Source organism: Pinus tabuliformis, chromosome 9, assembly GCF_031772625.1.
Source record: "Pinus tabuliformis cultivar Carrire ecotype Pingquan chromosome 9, CPIR1, whole genome shotgun sequence".
NCBI lineage: Eukaryota > Viridiplantae > Streptophyta > Pinopsida > Pinales > Pinaceae > Pinus > Pinus tabuliformis.
In genome coordinates, this window is record NC_142307.1 from 1,214,248,295 (window position 1) to 1,214,274,296 (window position 26,002).

General features: G+C 40.3%; 1 protein-coding gene across 1 annotated transcript in view; it reads right to left on the reverse strand.

Annotated features, from left to right (window-relative positions):
• Positions 1-1,600: 1,600 nt before the first annotated feature.
• LOC149152906 (ATP-dependent Clp protease proteolytic subunit-related protein 2, chloroplastic-like) overlaps positions 1,601-26,002 on the reverse strand; it is a 143,041-nt gene continuing 118,639 nt past the window's right edge. The window contains exon 9 of the mRNA XM_089440141.1: positions 1,601-2,184. Coding sequence (XP_089296267.1) covers positions 2,044-2,184 — 141 coding nt within the window. The 3' untranslated portion in view covers positions 1,601-2,043. The remainder of the gene's footprint in view (positions 2,185-26,002) is intronic.

Here is a 26,002-nt window from a genome sequence, read left to right on the forward strand (position 1 = left end):
TGAGAACACCATTCAACACATGTATCATTTTAAACTAGACTATATCCAAGTCATGATTAACAAACTGCTAGAATAAAACTGAACAAAGGCATGCCAGCTGCTGAGAATAGATTACTGAAAATAGAACAGCATTCCACTCTATAAAACTGATTACTGTCAGGCAATGCACCATACTGCTGAATCTGTAAAGAGGAAGTGCGACCTTATTGTCCTGGTCCAACTACTGCAACTGAAGTACACAGATCTGTTTACATATGTGCTCAGGACTGCCACATGTAGAGTATCTGACGTTCAATAATCTAACACCAAGAACAAGTAAAACCAATTACTGAGGGCAGTTGCCATATGAACAAGTGATTCTATCATATGGAGTTTGAGACCTCTTAGGACAAGGAAAATGACCACATGACTAGACTTAACCCACCTTGTAAGATGACAAAGAAATTTAACAAATCATAACTTTGCAATGACCCTTTCCGAGTAGTCTCATCTCGCATAGCATTACACTTCAAGAGAGTGTTTTATTATAGTATTACCAGTGCATTCTGAATTCCTTTCAAATGATAAAAAGGATTTTTGGCATGTTTATCCATACTGACAATATGACATTTATCCTCTCATTAAGGCTTGAAGAGATGCTCTAGGAGACTTCCTTTGGAAAGCATGGATATATGCTCAAAGAGAGATACTCCCGTGAGACCCTACAAGATAACTGAGTATGTTTGAACAGGAGAATCCAATGTATCGAGAACACACTCCGATAACTATTCGAAGAATTTATGGTCATTTGTGGTCCACTTATGCATTATTTTATATATATTATGTTATTCTTTGCTATTATTCAGTTCAACGTGTTAGCTTTAAATTAGATTGGAGATTAGTTATGCATTTCCAGTCGTGGTGGCCATTTTTCATCATTCAAATGCATCAACATATTTTCTCTTTCTCCTTTTCTTTCTCTCTGTTTTCTAACACAGCCTACCAACTAATTCTTGTACAAGTGCTAAAATTTGTAATGATGAATTTACAGATTTAGTTAGATTTCTTTTACAAGCTCTGAAGACTGAGTGGAAGCAAATTCAGTAATGATTGAAAGTTGAAACCATGCACCATTAAATGCACAATCCATGATAACATGTTTAATCTTGTTCAAATGAAAGTGCCCAAGTACACCAAACTACAAACAAAATGTCTTAAACAGTGAAAATCTTTATAAAGGGGCTTTGGTTGCAATGATTTACAGATCTACTTAGATTTCTTTTACAAGCTCTGAAGACTGAGTAGAAGCAAATTCAGTAGTGGTTGAAATTGAAACCATGCACAATGAAATGCTCAATCCAAGATAACATGTTTAATCTTGTTCGAATGAAAGTGGCCTCCTAAACCATGAATCCTTTTATAAAAGGGCTTTGGTTGTAATGACTAGCAATTCAAAAAAGCATGCATATCATATCATTATCAAATCAAATTGCCAGAGATAACTATTAAATTCATGAAAACATCAACGAAGAGCAAACAAATAAAAGCTCTAGCGTGAACAGGAACTCACTTACATATACACTAAATCAAAATCTACATATGGAATATGGAAAAGCAAATGTCAGTTTTAAAAAGGGCTGCATAAAACCCTAGCAACATTAATGAATTTTGTGGACTTCTTGAGACCTGTACTCTTCATTTTGGTTTAAAGGTAAACCAGTGATGTAAATAAGCTTAGGTTCTAACCTTTAAAAGATACACAAGTCAAGTACAAAAATGATTGATCTTCAGCTGTGTCTGCAGAAGGCCCCAGCAACAGAGCTTGTTTGGATCTTTCGGAGAAGAAGTATCATGAGCTAATTTACATCTTGTATAATCCATGGAACTGGATCTTATAATTTGAGAAACAGAATAACCTCATAGTATCATACTAGAGGAAGTGTCAATTTCATAAGCTAACAAGATTATGAAAAACTCCATTCACAGTACAAACACAATGTTTCTAAAGTAACTAATAGCTCTACCTCGGTATGCAAGATTAGCAAAAATAATCATGTCAAGAAGTCAACCAATACCAGCCCCCTTTTCTCTCTTCGCAGAAGCATCACTGTTAATACGTTGAGGCCGCAAAATGCGATCAATAATCCCATACTCAAGGGCTTCTTGAGCATTTAAGTACATGACCCGACTTAGATCCTTTGTAATCTGCAAAGTGATATTCAAGACAAGATCTCGTTGTCACAAGTTCATCCTTTTATAAGACATTGGAAACTAACTGCTTAATAATTGTTGCTGAAAAAGAGGCTATGAAATATTTGTTTTATCAGGGCATGTGCACTAACATAGTGATTTAAATACAAGAAATGCTGGAATGCAATAAAAACTGAAAATAAATACTATGTTGTCAATACTCAATAATATGGTGAGGCTAGTATGCATTATCTAATCTTCACAAACATGGATCTAACAATATCAGAAACAAATATTCACTTTGGTTGAATGTACAAGTCTCTGAAATGCAAAGACGGAAAAACTTCAATGTATAATAAGGGGACCAACCATAAATTAATAGGGTGTCATTATAATTGTAGGTAACACAACTACCCAATGTAAGAAATATAAAGAGATCTACCTAAGTGTATCTGTCAGGCTGTGGTTTAGTGCCTGGAACCACGCACTGCAATGCAAACAGCACAGTTTCAAACCCCGGTGGACGTAGAGCCCTTGTGTGTGTTGATTTTTCATGATCTTCTAATATGATAATTACTTCCAATGATTTCTTAAACAAGTTCACTTATGTCACATTCATCATTAAGCAAGTATTCATGGAAAATCTCAACCATAATGCAATGACAGTAGGATCATAAAGAGACAGCCAAGCGCACAAAAGAGAGACAAATTTTTCACCTGGGAAACCCAAACTCGGGAGAAAACCCAGCAATATTTTGTAGGAGAAATTTTCCAATTCAACAAAAGGTACAATCTGATTTTCCAGTCAAAACAGGTCAAACTAAGCACCGAACCAAATATGTCAAACCTGGTCAAACAGACCAATTTCAGCCTTCCTGCTGCTGCCTCAGAAATTCAGTCAATCCTGGTCAACAGGGCTGAATTTCAGCCTCTTGCAGCTCCTCTAAAACTCAGTCAATCTATGGTCAACTGCCTAGAAAATCTCAGTCCTGCAGCCACACGTGCGAGTTAACTTGCTGGTCAATGCTGAGCAAAGTTCAGTCTTCTTGCTCTCTCTATTCTTCACACGTGTGAACAGAAATCAGATGATTGTGTGATCCGAATTGGTGCCAAATGAGTGAGGATGAATGGGAATATTTAGTGGTTGAAGAAGCCTGAATTGGTGTCTTTATGGCTGGGCCGACCTAATCTTTTGCTGGGCCAGCTTGACTTTTGGAAGCAATTTAAATTCAAAATTTCTCCTTTTATATTTCTTTTACGGGCCGACTTGTAGTAGCTGAGAATACCGACCACAGCTACCCTAAAATTAAACACTCCCTCTTAGCTAGGGAGGTAATCACCTTGACTTCTTCAGATGTCCACTTTGTTGAAAAAAAATCTCCTTCTCTAGAAAAGATTGAATGAGCTTGCTATGTTAATGTATCCATCCACTTCAAGTGGAAAGCATCCTGCATCAACATCATGCAAAGGGATCTGGTTTCCTACTAGTCAACTCTCCTTTGCAAATGGATCTAGTCATCCACTAGCCAAAGGCCTTCTGGGGTCCCACTGGCCTTTTGGCCTTTTGGGGTCAAGACTAGTCCTAGGTCACCAATTATCCAAGTCGTCACCTGGAACCTAATCAGCATCTGTCACCTATGGTGAAACCCTAGGCAATTACCATTCTTGCATGCCAATTGAATGGTAATACACTTGCACGATGTTAAAGGCACCCACTCTACCCACTAGCCAAGTACGTCTTGAAAATCTGGGGGAGCACTCTGGGCCTTGATGCTCTCTAGGCCATTCTCCCTAGACACATTACATGGCCCCTGGTCAATACCTTTGACCTATCAATATCTTGACTTACGGAGAATGTCTTCCCCTTGATGCTACAACATCAACACTCCCTCTAACGGAGGGAAGCATTCTCAACTAATAATAATCTATGCTTGTCCCTTAGGACAGAGGCTTTGTGAGAATGTAAGCATCTTGCTTGATTGTAGAAAAGCATTGGAGCCTCATTGCTCCCTTCTATATCATGTCTCGGATATAGCGGTACTCAACGTGCTTCGACCTGTCATCACGGTCCTCTCCTGCACTTGATCAAACAATCCTGCGAGTAGCTTTTCAAGCCACACTGCTTCACAACTTGCCAAACTAGTTGCAATATACTTGGCCTCTACAATCATGAGTGCTATCGATGTCTGCTTCCCACTCATCTTGATGTGCTCTTCCTATCTTCTGCACTCTCTACCTAATCTACATATTCTTGCAGTTGTACTTCACCAATTGAGACTCTTAATCCATAACTAATTGTGCTATGCAAATATCTCAATACATGCTTGAGCCACGTGCCTTGGCTCAAGCATAAACAAACCGAGTTCCTTCACTGGATTCATTACCACAACTGCTTTTCGGTCACCCTGACTAGGTTCTCCCTCTACAGTAGATCTTGTTGTGACAATCCTGACTGCTCCCTCTGCCACCATTACTTCCTAGTCACTGAAGCATACCTGTTGTCTGGCATGGTCCACTCATAGAAGGCATAATTCTCTTAGAGACTTCTTATCTCTGAGCATCTACTCTGACAATCTCAATCTCAATGACCGGCCATCATCCCAAATCTCTGAAGGATCTCAATAGTATAATTCAAGGAAGTAATTCATCAAACCTAGGTCCTTCATTTCAAACTCTAAGGTCAACTCTCTTTGACACTGAAGCAGGGCTTGATTACTTCCTCTACTACGAAAGCAAATCCTCCTGCCATTGTTGCTCCCTTTGTCACGTGAGTCCTTCTGCTCTCATTAGAAACAAGTCATATAATAATAATATCAACTGAGACTCATCAATTCGAGAATACCATGTTGAAGGCCTATACAAAGCTTTCTTTAGTCTACCAACATGAGATTCCCTCTCATATGCCTAAAAGCCCTGAGGTTCTTCTAAGTACACTTCATCTTCCTCAATTACGCCATCAAGGAAAGTGGTCTTCATATCCATCTAATCATTAATGCAATTTCCAAGCAATAGAAATAATAATCATAATAGAATTGTACCTAGCAACTATCTCTTTGTAGTCCTCTCCCTCTTTCTTGGTGAACCTTCTTTTCATGAATCTCACTTTGTATTTATCTAAGCTTCCATTTGTCACATGCTTGACTTTGTAGATCCACTTGGAAGTCACCACTAACTTCCCTTCAGGTCTCAACACAATTTCTTCCATCATGGCATCCTTCCAAAATTATTTGACTACATGCTCCCTTTGAGCTAGGAGTTGGCATGGTTCTAGATGTCTGTACAATTTCTCCATCTTGAACTCGATCTTGGAAGAATCCTCTTGTCGCAAGCTTCGTTCTTCCCGATGATTCCATTTGCTACTAAAGTTTTGGCAACCTTCACGATGTACCTACAATTTGTTGAAGAATGTAACTAGGTTTGGTCTTCATATTTATATTTGAGTCAAAGAATGAAAAATATTTTTTTATTATTATTACAATGACTTATTAAAGCATGGGCTTCATCCTTGGGTCATCATGTTATAGGTCAAAGTCCCCATTGCGAACTTCTAGATTTTATACTGAGTCATTAGAGTCATTGTCCATTTAATGAGACCCTTCTTGGGCTTTTGAATCATGTAAAAAAAAAAATTATTGAGTCAAAAATGTAATTTGTCACCTCCACACCAAGTTGGCCCTAGCTTGATGAAATCGGCCTACAAGAGGACAATTCAACCCATAGAAGAGGCTATATATACAAGAGCAGTTCGATCTATCTGGACAACAACTCAACAAGTTCGATACACATCAAGGAAGCGCAGAAAAAGTATGAAGTTCAAGGAGAAGAAGGAAGAAGTGCAAGTCGAAGATTTTGGGCTATCCCTCTCTCTTTTATGTGAAGTTACTAGGCTATTTGCTAAGTTATGTTGTTGGGAGGGTCGAAATTCTAAATGTGTTGGGTCAAAGATTTTGTTGTAGGAAGGTCGAAATTCTGGATTTGTTGGGTCGAAGTGTTGTTGCTGCAAGGTCGAAGATCTAGATCGAAGTTGTTGGAAGGAAGGGTTGACTTGGTGGTTGGAGGAGGTCTATGTTTAGGTTGAAGATTCTTGGATTATCTCGTCTTAACTACTGAAGAAAGAAGTTTCACTGGGTTTTCCCATAGATAGGGGTTTTCCCCTAGCAGAGTGCCTACATCTTGTGTCTTTTGTTCTTGTGATCTTCATATACACATAATTTGGTAATTGCTTGATGAAAGATAATATAATAAAGAAATAAAAGAAGCCAACATAATTCACAAGAAATTATCAAGAAAGAGAATTCTAACCCTAATTCTACTAACATTGATTTCTCAACATGGTATCAAAGCTAAGGTCAAGGAAGATTAGAGATCACTCTATTGGCTTGAAAGAAAGGACTACTCCCTCAATGATAAGATACTTGAAAATGGGATTCAATATTGCAAGAAGTTGGATCAAAAGAATCATCTACAACTTATTCAACAAGGTCAAAAGAAAAGGGTTTTTGGTTGCACTCACAGGTTCACTCAATGATGACAATGATTGATAGTGGAGCATCAAGACACACGACAGGAGATAGCAAACAACTTCACACTCTATCAAAGGAACAATATTCTCATGTAGTGGAATTGGGAGACAACAAAAGCTATGTTGTTAAAGGCCTGGGATCAACTTCTTTGAAGTTGGACAATGGAGCAAAGCTACATCTCAACAATATACTCTATGTTCCAAGTTTGAAAAAGAATTTACTTCCAATTTCTTGCTTAGAAGATAAAGGTGATAGAGTTGCTTTTGTAGATGGAAACGTTTTGGCATTGATAAAGCTAGGGTTATTGGAATTCGTGAAGGAAATCTATATAGAGTAATCACACCATCTCCTCAAGCCCTAGTCCACATGGAAATCAATCCCATTGAACTATGGCATAGAAGATATGGACATTTACATTACAAGGTTATTCCCTCTCAATAAATTGGTAAATGGCATTTGAATATTAAAGAAGATCGTGAAGGAATATGCAAGGGGTGTGCCTTAGGAAAGAATACAAGGAAACCATTTACAAGCAGTGAAACAAGGTCTAAAGAAATATTGGACCTTATTCATTCAGATATGTGTGGGCCTATGTCTGACAACTCACTTGGAGGTCATCTTTATTATGTAACCTTCATTAATGATGACTCTAGAAAGACATGGCTCTATCTACTCAAAACAAAGGATGAAGTATTTGAAAAGTTCAAGGAACTTAGGTCTAAAGTAGAGACCTTAATCGAACGAAGAATAAAGACTTTAAGATCCAATAATGGTGGAGAATACACTTTAAAAGAAATAATTGCATATTGCAAAGAAGCAGGAATTAAGAGGGAGCTCATTGTTCCCTACAATCTCGAACAGAATGGAGTTGCAGAAAGGGAAAATAGAGCACTTGAAGAATGTATACGAACAATGATTTTTTATCAAGATATTCCTAAATTTCTATGGGGAGAAGCTGCAATGACCGTTGTATATATACAAAATATAAGTCCTCATAGAATCCTCAATAATATGACACCCGAAGAAGCATTCACAAGAAGGAAGCCATGTGTGGACCATCTCTGAATATTTGGACATCCCGCTTATATCCATGTTCCAAAGGACAAATGAAAGAAGCTAGATTCTACAAACATTAAAGGGATTTTCGTTGGCTACAGTCTTTCTTCAAAGGCATATAGAATCTACATCAAGGAAGGAAGTCGTAACGAAGTAAGAAGGGACGTTATATTTGATGAAAATCATGCCTACAAAAGATCCAAAGATATTCCTACTAATTCTAATGACGAAGACATACCACTATTCGAAGAAGAAGAGCATCACAACAATCCTACTACAAATCAAGAAGAAGAAGGACCAAGTGAGCCTATTCAACCTGTGATCATACCCAACACAAGGAAGAGACCAAATTGGCTAAAAGCTACTCTTGAAGATTCTGAAGGACATGGAGGTGCGAAAGGACCTTTTAGAAAAAGAAAAAGACCAAAAAGATATTATGGATATGCTGCATACATGACAAAACTAATAGAAGCTAAACCAACTACATTTGAGGAAGCTGCTCATCAAGAAGTATGGAAGAAGGCTATGCAGGAAGAATATCAATCCATCATGAAGAATGGGGTTTGGGAAATCATTCCTAGACCAAGTGACAAATCGGTTGTCACCTCTAAATGGATCTACAAGATCAAGCACGTTGTTGATGGAAGCATAGACAAGTACAAAGCTAGATTCGTTGCAAGGGGTTTCTCTCAAAAGGAAGGCATAGACTATGAAGAAACCTTTGCACCTACCGCAAGATATACTACTATAAGATCTTTGGTTTCGTTGGCTACAACAATGGGATGGAATATCCATCAAATGGATGTAAAAACAACATTTCTGAATGAAACCATCGATGAAGAAGTATGCATTGAACAACCTAAAGGCTTTGAAATAAATGGCAAAGACACTCATGTTTGTAGACTCAAGAAGGCCCGCTATGGTTTGAAGCAAGCTCCTAGGGCATGGTATGCAAGAATGGATGCATATCTTCTAAGAATCGTGTTCATCAAAACTCCTGTTGATCCAAATCTCTATATCAAGGTTGTGGATAATGAGCTAGTCATTATTCTACTATATGTGGATGATCTATTTATTATAGGTGTAGAGCGAAGGAAACAAGAATGCAAGAAGATGTTGGCAGCCGAGTTTGAGATGAAGGATCTGGGTTTGATGCATTATTATCTAGGATTGGAAGTATGGTAGAAACCTGGGGAATTTTATCTAGGGCAAGGAAAGTATATAATTAAGTTGTTGCAGAAATTTGGTATGATTGATTCCAAGCCCGTGACTACTCCCATGATCGCCAATCTCAAGAAGTTAAGAAGCTATGACAAGCATTACAATAATAATTTTATTTTTCTTCTTTACATCAATTACATAAAATCACAATTACACGTCATTATGAAGACCGAACCTAGTTACACTTTTCAACACTCTCTCTTAACTAGGGAAGTATTCATAATGGCACTTGGTCATTCTCAATCTGAAGAATTCTCATAAGAAGAGTCGGATTGGTAACCCATCTATTTAGCATCATTTCAACCAGCATTATCACATAGCAAGGCCTTGACTAACAGCTCTATCTCTCCACGAGATCTGAGCTCAATGCTGATGAGACTAATGATGTACGGACACTCTCATCATTGTCTCTCTCAGAACATACCCCACCCAGGTTCTCAAAGTCTGTTCCACTAGGACTATTTTTATCTTGGATTCCCAATCCTCAAAGAATATCAATCCTATACGACTACTCTTATCTTGGATGCCCTAATACATCATCAAAGAGTACCAGATGCCAGATGTTTACCAGATCCTCCATTATGTCTTCCTAAGTGAAGACAATAATGATGTGTCTATCTCTCCCTCTTAACTAGGGAGGACATATCTATTCCAATTAAGGAATATACTCATTCCTACGGAAGGAATGTACCTAAGCTCCCTCTTGGCTTAGGAATTTTGCTTCCAAGCTTCTACCAAGTAAGAAACTTGTTTCCACACTCGCTCTTAATTAGGGACCTACAGTAGCTCCTCAGGTGGAGATGATGGGACAACCATTTACTTGAAGAAATCCTCACAATGTCATGAAATTTTGTTCGTTATCTAGGAGTCTTCATGTTTGGGACTTCTTCATAGGGCACAGACCATCCATCACTTTCATCCATGAGTCAGTCATGTCTGTTAATCTAGGTTGTCATTGATGTCAATATGGCAGTGTTTGTGATGGAAAATTCTTGTGACGTGTGGTTTCCCATTGATGCCCATTGATCATAATACTGCTCATGGAGGATCCAAGGATTGAATACAGACATAATAGAAACAGTGGAACCGAGGAGGAAAGATATCGGAAGCCATCAGAAGAGAAAGAGAATGAGTAAAGAGAAGAAGCCATGAAGCCAAAGAATAAGAGGAAGAGTTCATCAGGAGGCCATCAAGGAAGCAGGTTATCACATATGCCCAAGGGTAAGTGTTATCGGAAGAACAAAGAGCAACAGCGATATCAGAGGAGTAAAGAAGAAAACATCAGAGGAGCCATATCGGAAGTATCGCATGTAATATATGCCCAAGAAGAACCAATAGGAAGAAAACAGCGGAGGAGCATACACAAAGTTATCGGAGGTCACAAGAAGATAAGCCACAAGAGCAACAACGATCGGAAGAGCGGAAGAGTGAAGAGAAGTCACAAGAGCAAGAACCCAAGAATAAAACCATGTAATAACACCGCATCAGAGAATTTATATCAGAGGAACTTTATCGGCGGTTCCATTATATTAAGTTATGTAACATTGCTCAAAACCCCCGATTGCGATATGCATTGCGGACCCGATCGCTCAAATACAACACACCTCAATACAATATCGCATCCGTTGCATCGCAAGTATTGAAGCCTTGTTACACTGAAATCCCCGATTGCGATATAAGTTGCGGACCCGATGGTCCTATTACAACACGCCCTAAAGAAATATCGCATCCGCCATACCGCAAGTTTTTAAAGCCTTGTCACGTTGAAATCTCCGATTACGATTTGAGTTGCGGACCCGATTGCTCCATTATAACACGCCCTATTGTAATATCGCATCCGCTGTATCAGAACCTTCGCATTGCAAGTCTTAAAGGAATGTCACACTAAAACTGCGATTGCAATAATAATATGCGGACCTGCTGCACCACTATAACATGACTTTATACAATATCGCATCCGCAGTATCGCTAGTTTCTAAGGAATGTCAAACCGCCGATTGCGATAAGGTTGTGGACCCGACGGGTTTATTAACAACTGCTTAAGATCATATCGCATCCGCTCCATCAACAGTAGTGGAATCACTATGTTATGTGAAAACCTCCAAAAATTGTGATTTACGGGATTAAAGGAATAACTCCAATTTTCATGAATGTTGCGATTGCGATTAATGTGATAATGTTGCGGTTGCGATTAATGTGGGACCTCCATGTGGGTATAGCCTTGGAAGAATATTTAAAAAAAAAGGGCCTCTTCGATAAAATCTTTTAATGTGCAAACTCATAAGTCGGCCTCTCCTCCCAATGAGCGTGTCTTTTGGTTATCGGCAAAACTCATATATATACAAGTTGAAACGCTTCACATCATGTAACGGATCTTGGGCATCTATCACAAAGAAGAAGGACAGTTCACAACTCGTGAACGTGAATTAGCATAAGAAAGGAAGCCAAAGGTCGAGCAAACGAAAGTGGAAGCCGAAGGTCGAGCGAGCGAAAAAAGAAGCCGAAGGTCAAGCGAGCGAAAAAAGAAGCCGAAGGTCCAACAGGACAGAAGGAAGTCAAAGGACGAAGCAATTCTGTTGATTGGGTTAATCTTTGAAAGGCTCAAACCTGTGATAAATTAATCTATGGAAGAAGTACAGAACGCAATCTGAAGAACAGTTCTGTGAAAGGAAATAAAGTTTCATCTATCATCGTTTGAAGGGAGCAATAGACAGCACTAGCATTGAAGTGTTTGTGAGTTTGTTTCTTGGAAGTAAGATATCGCGACAGTAAGAGGTAACTTTGCAGACTCTGTTTGGGCAATATGAAGAGTTGTGAAGACTCCTTCGTATGAAGACAGGTTGTCATTGATGATGTAGCATGGAGACTACAGTGAAGCTTTAGATTAACAGAACATAGTGAAGAAGATTTTGAGCGCAGTGTAATACAATCAAAACAATTCTTGACAAGATAGGGTCAGAGACCTTGGGGTTGGTGCCTCAGAATTGGAAGGATTGGTGTCCTTGGAGTTGGTGCCCCTAAATCCAAGGTTGGTGCCTTGACAAGATAGGGTCGGAGCCCTTGGGGTTTGTTCCTCAAAAAATCGGAAGGATTGGTGTCCTTGGAGTTGGTGCTCCTAAATCCAAGGTTGGTGCCTTGACAAGACGGAGTTTGTGCCCTAGAGGTTGGAGGCTCACAAATAGTCCAAGTTGGTGCTTGGCAATAGGTTGGAGCCTGTGAGATTGAAGATCAGTGTCTTCATCAAGGGTTGGAGCCCTATATATATATATATATATATATATTGTACCTGATTTATTGTAAAGATTATATTAATAAAAGCATTTATTCCTATTGTTCATTTTGTGTTCTAAATATAAATGATTTAACTAATAAAAATAACAATTGAAAAGGAATATTGATTCACCCCCCCTCTCAATATTTCCAACAATTGGTATCAGAGCCAGTACCTTCACTCAAAGCCTAACAGCTTGAAGGTTGATCATTAGAACACAAATGGCGAAGCCAAGGAAGAAAGTATCCAATCCTCCTAAAGATGTGTCTCCCTCAACCACCGAAATCGAAGTCAATCAATTTGTGAAGGCTCCATTGTTCAATGGAAACTTTGATATATGGGAGGCAAGAATGAGGAATTTCTTAAAGACTCAAGGCATTGAAGTTTGGAAATCGGTGATTGTTGATAGCATAATGGATGGAGAATCCAAGGAACATAATACAAGAGCAATGAAAGCAACCTTGAATGTGCTACCAGATTCTACGAAGGCCAATTTTGAAAAATGCTTGTCAGCAAAAGGCATATGGGATAAACTTCATGATCTTCACTCAAAAGGAGCGTTGACAATGATCTCTAGTCAAGAAAATGATGGAAAACAAGAAGAAAATCTAGAGCCCATCAAGGAAGCTAAAGATAAGATTGATGACATCAAGGCTAAAGAAGACCTCGAAAATGAAGAGAATGAAAAAGACTCTGAAGAAGATCTCCTCACTAAACTTATGGCTGCCATGGAAGAGATTATCAATTTGAAAAAGGAAAACGAGGAACTTAAGAAGAAAGCACTAGCTGGTGACCAAGACCAAACAAGGAAGGAAGTTGACCTTGTCAAGCTTCAAGTACAAGAAAGAGATGAAGAGCTCGCCAAGCTTAAGGAGGAATTTCATCAAAACAAAAGAAAGCATCATGAAGAAGTCATATCCATGACAAATCAATTGGATAAGGCAAAGAAATAGGAAGATACCTTGTCAAGTCAACTTGAACAAAGGCACAAGAGCTTGAACAAACTTGAAGAAGAGATTGGTCAGTACAAGGTAGAGGTCTCCTCTCTCAAATCTCAACTACAAGAAGCAAGAAAGTTAGCACAAGGAGCTGAGAAGACAATGGAAGCATTGGTAATCATAGGAGGATAGGTTGATGAAGCAGAAAAGGAGAGAAACACCATGATATACCAACTAAAAGCAAAGGATGAAGAGATCTTCAAACTAAAATCCGACATCAACCTTCTCAAGGTCAAAACATGTAAAGCTACAAGGATCAAGGAAGAAATGGAGAGCAATCTAGCTAAGGAAAATGAAGAAATTTTCAAAATGAAATCAGATATCATCTCCCTTAAAATAGAAGCAAATGAAGCTACTCATATCAAGGAAGAAACTAAGAAACAACTTGCTAAGAAGAATAATGATTGTGAAAGATTGGAAGAAGAGATTGTCTCCCTCAAGAAAAAGGTTGAAGGGATGGACAAAATCTTGAAGAGCTCTCAAGCCTTGGATGACATGCTTAGCCATCAAAGATCTCCATTTGATAAATCAGGTCTTGGCTATGAAGGTGAATCCTCAAGCAAGGGTGACCATACTTCAAACAACAAGGACATGAGGAAGCCTAATGGAAATAATGATGCTCCCAGTTCCAACAAAGGCAAGGAGAAGAGTCAAGGCAACAATGGAAGAAATCCCGCTCCAAGAAGACTTGCAAATGATGTCAAGAATACAAAAGGTGATGAATATTATCAAGGAATCCCAAGGCAAAAAGGCTTCAGAAGTACATCAAGGAAATCTCCATCTCCCAGGTACCAAAGTTTATTTCTTGGTTATTGTTATTCTTGTACAAACTTTGGACACATGGCAAAAGATTGTAGGGCTTATAATGATCCCCGTCAATCTCCGAGAAGCAATTTCGCAAGAAGAAGTCATGAATTCTTATTCTTTAACAACATAGAATGCTTCAAGTGTCATAACATTGGTCATATGGCATATAACTGTAACTTGATTTGGGCACCTTCTCAAGCTAGAACTATGCCAGATAAGAAAGTTACACAAGTATGGAGAACGAAGCAAATATAATCCGAAAGTCCCTTGAACTCTCCAGCCAACAACACATGTTATTGCCCTGATCTTCGACAATCTAAGCATTTAATGGGAAGACTATGCCAAAAGAGATGATGCATACAGTTAGGGGGAGCCTGCGATTCTTGATCATTATTGCAGAAGCTATTCGTGAAAGGGTCCTTATGAAATCCTTGATGAGCTATATTAACAATCATTCCTTGATAAAGATCATTTCTTAGGAGCACTCTATTGTCGCACAGAGTGTCTAGGCATTGCGACAACGCTCAGATTGAGGGTTGTCACCCTGATTCCCGATCTCTCCGTTTAAGCTGTCTCCCTACAGCAAGCTAAGGGGGGTAGACCCTATGGACAAACAGGATGAAGGAGAACCAGCAGGGAATCAATCGGCTCGAGAGACACAGCGAGGCAATCGAATACTTGATTAAGGCTCAGCAAGATTTATAATTTGATTAAAAACGATTAATACCAATGCCTTGTGGAGTTAATGAAAACCAAGTAATTGATTAGCTACTGTTGCTTAAGAAATAGAAATATGCAAAACTCTTTAACAGTTGCTTGAAAACATTTGCCAAAATGTCCAACATATAATGAGCATTAAATAATCCAAGCAAGGACGACAGATTTTCTATAGAAGCACAAAGTTCTAGCAATCAAATTTCAAAAGATTGAATACTTCAAAAGATATTTTCTCATGAGCTAGGACACCCATCTAAAACTCCTCCAAAAGTGGATCTCATGGATAAGTGCACAAGCAACAATCCATTAGTCGTTATGACAACTCCTCAAACATAGGACAAGCTTGACATGTGTGCTAATATGTGTGGGGCACTCTTCAAATCATGCTAACCAATCCCATATAAATGGATCTACATAGACATATGTGCAAAGTGGACAATGATTGTTAAAACAAACCCTTAAAACAAGGGTGCTCTAAATGAATGTGCATGAAACCTCATTCTATGCATTATTACCAAATCCAGCTCCTCATCAAGTGTGCTATAAACATGGATCCGTGTGCAAATCCACTAAAACTCCTCAAAACCCGCAAAGCATGCCCAAAATAACAATGGAAGCTACAATGCTCTAGATAAATGTGCCATGACACGTGGGTTTAATCAAATATAGCCACCAAAATGGGGCATTCTCTATAGAAGTTTCCACATGTGGAACGCTTCTTAGGAAAGCATCTCATCCATTCAAGTAAACCATCACAAATTTCCTTAAACCAAGGCAATAAGCCCAACAAACCAAGTCAAACTTTTCAAAGAGATAAAACATCCCATATGTGTGGCATATGGGAGGTCTCCAAGGTGGAGGACTCCATAGTATGCTCCAACAAACTATGAAGGCGACTCCTCCAAGGCATAACATCCTCCATTTGGCATGTTAAAGGCCTCCTCAAGGATCCAATGACATGTCACGACTCATAAATGCCCTACGTAGGCTAACAATGCACTAGGCAAAATCACAATTCCCAATGCAATTGATGCAAATCCAAATGCAATATCAAAATGACTTAGGCAAGTGTTAGAATTCCTAATGTAGTATCACAGCTTTCAATGTAATATCACAATGACCTAGGAAAACAACTCCTCAAGGTGATGATAATTTCCTCCAAATATGTGTCAATGGGGGTGAATATCATGTCACATCTTCTAATAGCTCAACAACCCTTTTAATTTTTAGCCCTCCCTAAGTTGACCTGTTACCCACCACCAGTGGGTGACCCCTACAGGAGAAATTTTCTCCTACATTTGTCTTCAGCTGGCAGCCAGCAGGCCCTTGCAACCACTTAATAGCTCGACATGCCACTATTATCTGCCATTTGAGCTAGCCACTGTGCGCCCTCGCTCATTTGGCATGATTGTATGTTGGAAGGTGGGCCTTCCAACCCTTAAAGTATGATTTTTCATTATGTGATTAGGTGTTTATGCTTGTTTTTCTTGGGTACATTTGGGCATGGATTAGTGGGGGGATTCAGCAGAAAGCACGGGCTTTGACTATACTTGTGTTCCCTTACCTCAATTTGGGGGTTAATCTTGTATCCTAGTCCCGTGGGATCACCTCTATGGGCTACTACTTAGGAGTGACACTACATGGGAAACCCTAACTTTGGTTGTGTAGTTCCGCTTCCTGATACCATATATCTCACTCGCCTCCCCTCATTACAATCCCTTTTCACATTTTCCCCATCTGGGTCCACAACGTGTTAACCTCCCCCTCCCCTTGTCCACACTTGGGTCGGACCTAGAACGATGCCCTAGAGGTTGATGCAACTAAAAAAGAAAGATAAAAGCATAATTTAGCCACTTACAACAAAAATGTACCACAAAATGCAAAAGATGGTCGAGACATAAAAATTTATCGTGTGGGAAAAAGCCAAACATGAGCTCTAGCCCTTATCAATATGGCCATCATCATGGTTCTAAGGCTCCTATGAGTGCCCCTTGCATCACTAAGGAACCCATGATTGTCCCAACCCTTGGTGGGCGATGAACTACCCAACCTTAAGGGGGTAATCATTGCTACATCATACACATCATGCTCTCATCCCTTGGAGTCCCGAGCAGTAAAAGAAGAAAAATCAATAAAAGACAAAAGGCATATGAAAAATGGTGGAAAACAAAGGTTGAGATAAATCATGTACCACAATTACTCCCTCCTACAGTCATACACCTAAGTTATGGGCCTCCTCATCATAGCTACCCTTGTACCATGGTATGTGGTTTGGAGTCTTCCCTCTTACCCCCACTTTGTTCCATCATTATTTCACATGACACCTGCCATTTGATGGATGTACCATGGACATGTCACTCCCTTAGAGGTTTAAAGCACCTAATAGGGTCTTTCATTAACCTCTCTTGTCGAGAAAGGTAACCCCTGTACATTTTCAAAGCCCATTTGGAAGGGCATGCCACTATGAAGTGTCCACTTCTGCCCTTGATTAGCAAGCTTATTTACTCAACTGCATTAATGATTAATTGTACTAGAAGGTGAGGAGACGCATTGGATCTTATATAGGATTGCAGGTGGGTCTTCATCTTGGACTTGGTCTCCCTATACGAGATCCAAGCCCTCCAGAGCGTCATAATGGCCTTGTAAGGTGAGCGTTGAGAGCCATGGGCCTCCACCATTGCAAAGCATTGATTGCCACACCATGGGCTTCTACAACACCATACACATTGCTTCTTCGTGCCCCAGCCATACAGAGATAATGATGCACTCGGACCACGTTGCCCAGCTGGTGCCACATTTGCACCCGACACTTGGCAGTTGATCTAGGGCCCAGATGAGGTTTTGTCTCTTTTGAGGAGACATGGGAGGGCAAGTGTCATTTTCTAGCCCTCACTAATGGAGTATCAACTTGTTATTGATCCACTTGGAGACCCATGAGACCATTTTTTATGCCCCGTAACCACTTGGGAGCACCACATGATGTTTTCTTTGAATCAAGGCACCACCCTCTTGATCATCATTTATGGAGCCCTCCTCTTCATCATGGCACTTTGAGGACTCATTCAGGCCTTCCAATGGCCCTATTTCCCATTATTTTATCATTTCGGCTAGCTTTGGATGGCTTATCTTTCACTTCATGAGCTATTTGGTGGGATTGTCACCAAAGACATGTTATTTTGTACATTAAAATATTATTAGGGGATATATTAGGCTAAATCAAACTTGAGGTGCCTCATATAAATAAAAGAGGCCTCATTTTATATTGGCATCATCACTTGGACTTTGATCTCTCTTCTTGAGAAACTTGGACCTGTGACTTTGGATGAAATTTTGATGTTTGGATGCATTTTGATAGTTGGAAATATTCGCTATCCTTTCTTGGAGCAGCTTCTTTTTGTAATGTTCATGGATGGATAAATTCTCATTGTCTTGTAAGTACCTTTTGATGCTATATTTTACATTGATTAATGTCTAATGTATGGAATGTCATTTCATGATCTTTAATGTGCCCTAGTTAATGTGAAGTTGTGAGAACATTAAAATTATTGGAATTATTGCATGCCTTACTCATAAATAATGATGAATGAATGTTTCTAGCGGTTAATATTGCATCTTGCATCCTTGAAACTTCATCAAATATTGTCAACTAAGTATAAAATCCTACATTAGTTGTGATATTGCCTCCTCTAGGGTTAGCGAAGCTACATTAGGTCTCCTTGAAGACTAAAATTATCAAATCAAAGTAATTCTTGACTCTGTTTCTCCCAACTGAGAGGCGCTGGTCTAAAATTCATGGTGATCACCTTCCTATTGAACAATCAATCTTTCTTCACCTCTTTCTCTCTCTTTTCTTCATCCATTTAAGGATAGGGAGGCCCATCTAGGGCTTGGTGCAAAATCCTCTAGGAGAGTGTTTTGAATTATGTCTGGATAAAATTGTTCTTTAGTCTCTCCTCTAGACATCTTCACATTTTGAACAAATTCTAGCGATGGAATCTCATTTATTTGATGCCCTAAGTATCACACCAAGTGGGAACCCTTGAAGTTCCCCTTCAACCTAAGTATTTCTTGAAGGTTAGAACTTTAGTAGCATATCATTCAAAACCTTGTCTTGACCATCTTGACCTTGGATGGACTCTTATCTCATCAAGTATCTCAACCCTAGGTCTCATATAGTATTTCTCTCAAGGGGTTTTTCGTAGAAAGTCATCCTAGCTTCTCCCAAAGCTCACACTTTAACTGAACCTTTCCATTGAATGAGCCATCTTGCCTCACTTTGGATCCCATTATAAACACATTAACCACAAGGGAGGGATATTGGGACTCCTCCAGTGGGTGAAAATCAGAGAAGAAAAGGGGACATAACTTGTGGTGACAGTGGGCCTTAGTCCCAAGAGTTGTTGTGCCCTCTAGCTTTATCCTACTTGCTAGGTTGGCTAGTTTGTGCATCAACATGACCATCGTGTGGAAATAATTAACCTAAATATAGGCGAAAACCTTTAAAACAAGCTATATTTCCTAGAACCATAAGTTAGGTATTGGTGATGTGATGAGTGTGGTACTAGGGGAAATGTGCTTTCAACCGTTAACCTCCATAGTCATCTAGAATGAGCGAATAGGTTTTCCCCCTGGCTTTCAAGAGCTCAAGGCTATTATTTCATGTTCCACATGTACGCCTTTAGAGGAAGCACTTGGCATTGAGTTACCATTCCTTGATGCCCTTTCTTTTATTATTCCCTTTTGTTTTTATCTTTTCTTTTCTTGGTTACCTTTCTTTTGATTTTCCTTTTTGAGCATGGCACTTGGGGAAATTGGACTTTATTGCAAGGTGGCATGGCCCGAGATTTATAATTTGACTTTTTCTTCAACTACTTCAACCTAAAACATTTTTTCATCTCTTTACGGCTTTAATTATGTTTTTCATACATGGGACTTTCCTTTCTTTATCTTGGACCTTGTTACAATGACATATGTTAAGTCAATCAAGAAATGGGCACATGAAAATGCATGAAAATTGTGATGAAATGATAAGGAGTGAGAAATGGCTAGGGAAAATGACATGGAACACCATACCTAGCTTGCCAATAGTACAACTCAACTTATAGCGCAACACACTTATCTAGAGGTAAATTATGAACACACCATAGTACAACCTAGAAAGAGACAACAATTTAGAAGAGTCAGCATAAAATACACCAATAACCACCATGCCCCATGACATGCATTCAAAAGGAAACACCATCATGTGTGAGAGGAAGAGCATAATAAGTAGCACTACTTGGTACAATCTCCATCAAAAACATATCAACATGAGGATCAGTTGGAGCAATGCAAGGAACATCTCTAGCATCTATCAATGGATCGCCATAGATCTCATCATGGAATTGTTGATTGTAATGAAAATTACAAGTGAAACTATCCTCTAGCTGTACCTCCGTGTTTGGGGATAACGAGCCCCACAATGAACCAAAGCTCAACATCATGAGGAAACTATAGTCTAGGCTCTTGATCTAGCTATTTCTTTATCATTGTTTGGGAAGATCCCTTTAAACCAAAAAATCAATGTGCACTTTGTTGAAAATGTAACTAGTTTCGGTCTTCATAATTGTTGTACTCATTTCAATATGTATCCTATGTAACAAACAAGAAAATAAAAGAAAACTTATGCTTCGCCCCTGTGAGCATCACCCGATGCAATGAGTGCTAAGTGAACTATTCAAAATATCATGAGAAATTAATCAGTTACGACTACCTCTCAAGGAAATGGTCATACGTGAATGACTTACTTAACGCAGTTGAATCCCAAAAATGATATCTAATATAATGCATTGCGTAAAGCCCCTAATACTTAAATTCAAAAAGATTGAAGGGATCTCTTCTTGAATGGTTCATGAGGCACAATACTTGCTAAGGTTTTGCAAATGGGGTAGCAAGCTAAGTGGGCTTGATTGTGGGGAAAACTCCACAGTTAAGCGCGCTTGAGCTAGAGGTGATTTGGGATGGGTGACCTCCAGGGAAGTCCTGGTTACTGGATTCAAGCCCCAGAAGTGATGATTGACACTATGTGATTCATTTCACTAGTGTTAAGATTAGGTATGTTCTATGTGAGAGCAATTTCTTTAAATTTTCACAGTTAGCAATCACATCAGCATTACGATAAACTGCAGATAGAACATAAATATAATATGCAGAAGACAAGCCAAGACAAGAGGACACAAGATGTGGCGCAAGCCAGGGACAAACCCCACAATGTGTGGGGAAACCCTTTGATCAAATCTTCTTTTATCTTCAAAGTTCAGCAGAGAGAGAGATAGTACATATACATCAGAAGTCAAAACTTTGACTTGACAAGATAAGAGAAGAGATCTTCATCATGAAGATGATATAATGAGGTTGCAGATCTGATGACAAGGACTGCAGATCTAAACTTAGGTGACGACATATTTCTTCAAGGTGATCCCATCACCGTACTGCATCCAACCATGCTGCATCCAATCATGCTACATCTTCCAGAATGCTGTCCTTTTCCGGCAGTACTAGCTGTCGCTGCTATATGAGCTGGTGCATCAAACTTCAGTTCTCATCCTTTATACAGTCATGATCCAAGTTGAGGTTTCAGTACTGCCATACTTGCAAGACTGATTTGCGCAACCCTTAACACAATCTATGCTGCTGGCTATGGCCTGTGGCTTAGCCCAGCAGCAAGTAAGGTCTACACACAGTACCCAGCTATCTTTATCCTTGAACAGCAATGTCTTCCAATCTTCTCCTGAGAGATCTTCTTAGACAGACTTGATTTACCTTCTCTTTGAGTCTGCACCAGACACAGTCACTTGATGTATAACGTGGTGACTGGTTAGGGTATTTCTTCATTGTAGTTCTGCCCCTCAAGAACAATGTCAACATGCCCAGAACAGATCTCAAATGAGTCACGCTGTCACCTACAACAATGTGGCATAATGACATATCCTCTAAGCTGTGATATGATTACTTTTAGCTGTCTTTCCTTACAGCGTCTTAAGGTACCCTCAATTGCTATGTATAGAAGCCTCCCCTTTGCTGCGTGTGAGTGCCTTTTCTTGCTGCATATAAACCTCTTGGATTGTGACCAGACAGCGTATAGATTAGGTGACTTTCAGACCTGTGGCAAGGGCTCTTTTAGAGCTTTCTTAGACAGCGGATGGAAGGTCCCATATGTATCTCCTTGCTGCGTAAACAGGTCTCCTCTAGGACTCTGTATAGATCCTCTTTCTGACTGCGGATAAAGAGTTTCTTTCTAGCTGCGTATAGGGTCAATAGACAGCGGCTTCAGGCCTTCATTTAGGGCCTATATTGGCCCTCCTCTCATCTGCAGATTGAGCCTTTTGAGACAACGTATAGAGGCTTATTTATGCTGCTTATAAGTCTCCTCTTTTCTGTGTGTAGGTGTCCTCATAAGCCTGCGACTAGGGCATATCTTTACTGCGGCTATGGCTGCAGCTACAGCTTCATTATGACAGCGGCTAGGTCTCCTCTCTAAGGCTGCGTTTAGATGTCTCCCTTAACTGCGTACTAGGCCCTCCTCCTTGCTGTGGATTAGGCCTCTCTCTACTGCGGTTGGGGCCTCCTTTAGTCAACGGATTAGGGCTTCTTTAGACTGCATATAAGTGCCTCCCTTTGCTACTTAGATCATCATACTGCGGCTAGGGCATCATACTAGGCCAGCGTATACTCTTGGTTCTCTCCTTCTCCAAAAACCCAGACGTGGAGAGGAGATCACCTCAAGAATACGTGTGTGCAAATGATATCAAGTCCTCATCTATTTATACCAAAATGAGGATGATGAATAGACACGTCGGTTGGGCTTCTAGAGCCTACATAAGAGCTGGTCGCCTTGACTATAATTACATAAACAAAATAAATTCATATCTCCATAAATACTTATCGGAATCGGATGATCTTTGGATCAATCCTACACCTCTCGACGAGAGGGATCCAATAAAAATATCAGCTGCCATAAATAAGTTGACCCACATGGAGTTTGGCCCTAGTTGCCAATTTAACACTCCCTCTCAACTAGGGAGAACTCCATCCTCTGATCCATGTGTACGACTGTACTATCTCTGCCATTAGTGCCTTGCACTACTCTGCCTAGCTCTGCTGGCTCTACTCAGCTCTGCTGGCTTTGCTCTGCTCTGCTCAGCTCTGCTAGCTCGGCTCTGCTCTGCTCAGCGCTGCTGGCTCTGCTAGCTCTGCTCTGCTCAGTGCTGCTGGCTCTGCTAGCTCTGCTTTGCTCAGCGCTGCTGGCTCTGCTCATCTCCGCTGAACTATGAAGAAGAAGAATTGATCGAGAATGAGTCATATCATTCTCCACTGACCTGAAGTCAGTCTCAGAGTGCATACCACTAGTCCCAGACCAGTCTCAACTGACCCGAAGTCAGCTTCATAGTAAGTACCACTCCTACCACTGGTCCCAGACCAGTATCGCAGTCTCAGAGAGTGTACCACTGGTCCCAGACCAGTCTCAACCGACCCGAAGTCAGCGTCATAGTATGTACCACTCTCACTGGTCCCAGACCAGTACTGCACTGACACGAAGTCAGTCTCGGAGTATGTACCACTGGTCCCAGACCAGTCTCAGCCGACCCGAAGTCAGCGTCATAGCATGTACAACTCCTACCACTGGTCCCAGACCAGTATCATTGATCCCAGATCAATGGAGGACATCCTAGCGTAGGGAGTACGGTAGATACAACGATGCGTCCATCGGTATTACTATGGTCCCTAACTTCATTTCCCTGCTCATTGATCATATGAGAGGTACTTCCCATGAGTCCCAGACTGCATGGGTAGGAAGCCTCGATAGGAGAACTTAATCAATCCTGTCCTCACAGGAGAACACATCAATCCTGCTACAATCGCCATGGAGAACACATCAATCCAGGCCTCACAGGAGAACACATCAATCCTGCTACAATCGCCATGGAGAACACATCAATCCAGGCCTCACAGGAGAACTAATCATCCTGCTACACAAGAGAGCGAATCATCTTGTCCCACAAGAGAGCGAATCATCTTGTTTCAGTGCGCACCACCAGGGGAGGGTGAGTCACCCTGTGGTCGTATGTTGCTCCAATAGAACTGCAAGCCCCCCAAAGCTCCTAGAGCTCAATGTATGCAGCATGCAGGACCCTTTTACAAAGGTCTCTCGACGACTCCAAGTCGTTCGGGAAAATCACAAATTTGATCTTTCCTCAGGGCTCTGTCCTGTACATCATCTCAGTGTGATGGAGCCTCCTTGATCATCGACTTACCATATCCCAGATAAGGCAGTAATTGATGTCTATCTGCTGGAGCAATTGTCAAATACGGGATTCCTCAATAATCGAATCCCATCTCTGGTTGTCACAGAGATTCACAGTGGTATTCATCATGTGTACAAACAGCTCACTGAAGAGCTTCAGCAACCAGACTGCCTCACAGAAGGCCATACTATCAGCAATGTATTCTGCCTTGGTGGTGCTCAGAGTCACCGACTTCTGCTTCCTGCTCATCCAGGATATCAAGGCAGATTCCAAACAGCACTGAGAAGTGCTCTAGTGATCCTCCATACTTCCTGCCCACTCATCATTCGAATAATCATGTGGTTTCATATTTCCGGCAGTGTATCTCAATTCATGAGAGATTGTGCCCTGAAGATATCTTAGAAGATTCTTGGCACCAATCAAGTGAGGCTCAACCAAATATGAGCTCACTATGCTAACTGCAACACAGATGTCCGGACGGAGGTTCTCCAAGAACATCAACGCGAATGAGTTTATGAAACTCAGAGGCATTTCCCAAATCTGGTCTGACATCATTACCATATAACTTCTGAAAGTTAAGATCCTCGAGGCAGTCACAAGCTTGCATCTTATCTTCCCACATTCAGAATCCAACTCCCTCTGTCTCCTATAAATGAGAGGGTCTGCACCTGTCAGACATAGGTGCCGATACGAGAGGTTTATCATCCACAACCTTCGAGTAATGGTTTGGATCGGTTTCACTCCTAGTGAATCTCAGCTGCATTAGACAGCTATCAATCCTCTCATATTATGCCTGAGGTGTTTTTCTTCAAGCCATAGAGGGCTTTCTTCCTCCTGTATACATGAGATTCCTTGATCATGATTCTCAAACTCCTCGGGTTGTTCCAAACCTGTGAACCTGCTGCATGAGGGGAATGGTACCCTTGTAATATTTTCCTTTGGTACATTTCAGACATGTACCTTCATGCTTCCTTTTGAATTCAGGCATCCTAGTCACCATCTGACTCACAGACCTCCGGTGTTGAGTCAATGGACATGGTCCCCAGTGGACTTCCTGCAACTTGATACAACCCTGAACTCAAAAACATCTTTAAAAGATCTATTTTCAAACACGTACCTTTCCATCGATAAGTGCCACCCTGTAACCTTTGACTTCCATTCCAAGATGGACATCAGGTTCGATCAGGTACATAAAAGAGATTTTGGGGTTCCTTGCTTTCATGGAAGAGTCGACCATTTCCTTGATGACCTGCATTACCAGTCATTCTTTTGATCATTGAAGATGTCCCAGGAATGATTGTTATCTTCATCAAGAGATGTGTCTCTGCCATTCGGACACTCCTTCGCATAACGACCGAACTTATTTCAACAAGGCATCCGCCTTTCCTTCCACCCTTAGATCCGAACTTCCCAATGAAGTGATCTTAAGATGGACCATCAAAATCTTCCGCTGCGCCATTCTGATAACATTCTTTGCTTTGAATTCACCCTCGGTGAATTATGAGGAACCCATTGATCCTTCTGTCTTGTCCCAACTGTCTTCGGTGATTGCTATTTCACTCTTGCTTGGGCATTGTCTTCACCTCAGCTCTGATACCATGTTAAGATTAGGTATGTTCTATGTGAGAGCAATTTCTTTAAATTTTCACAGTTAGCAATCACATCAGCATTACGATAAACTACAGATAGAACATAAATATAATATGCAGAAGACAAGCCAAGACAAGAGGACACAAGATGTGGCGCAAGCCAGGGACAAACCCCACAATGTGTGGGGAAACCCTTTGATCAAATCTTCTTTTATCTTCAAAGTTCAGCAGAGAGAGAGATAGTACATATACATCAGAAGTCAAAACTTTGACTTGACAAGATAAGATAAGAGATCTTCATCATGAAGATGATATAATGAGGTTGCAGATCTGATGACAAGGACTGCAGATCCAAACTTAGGTGACG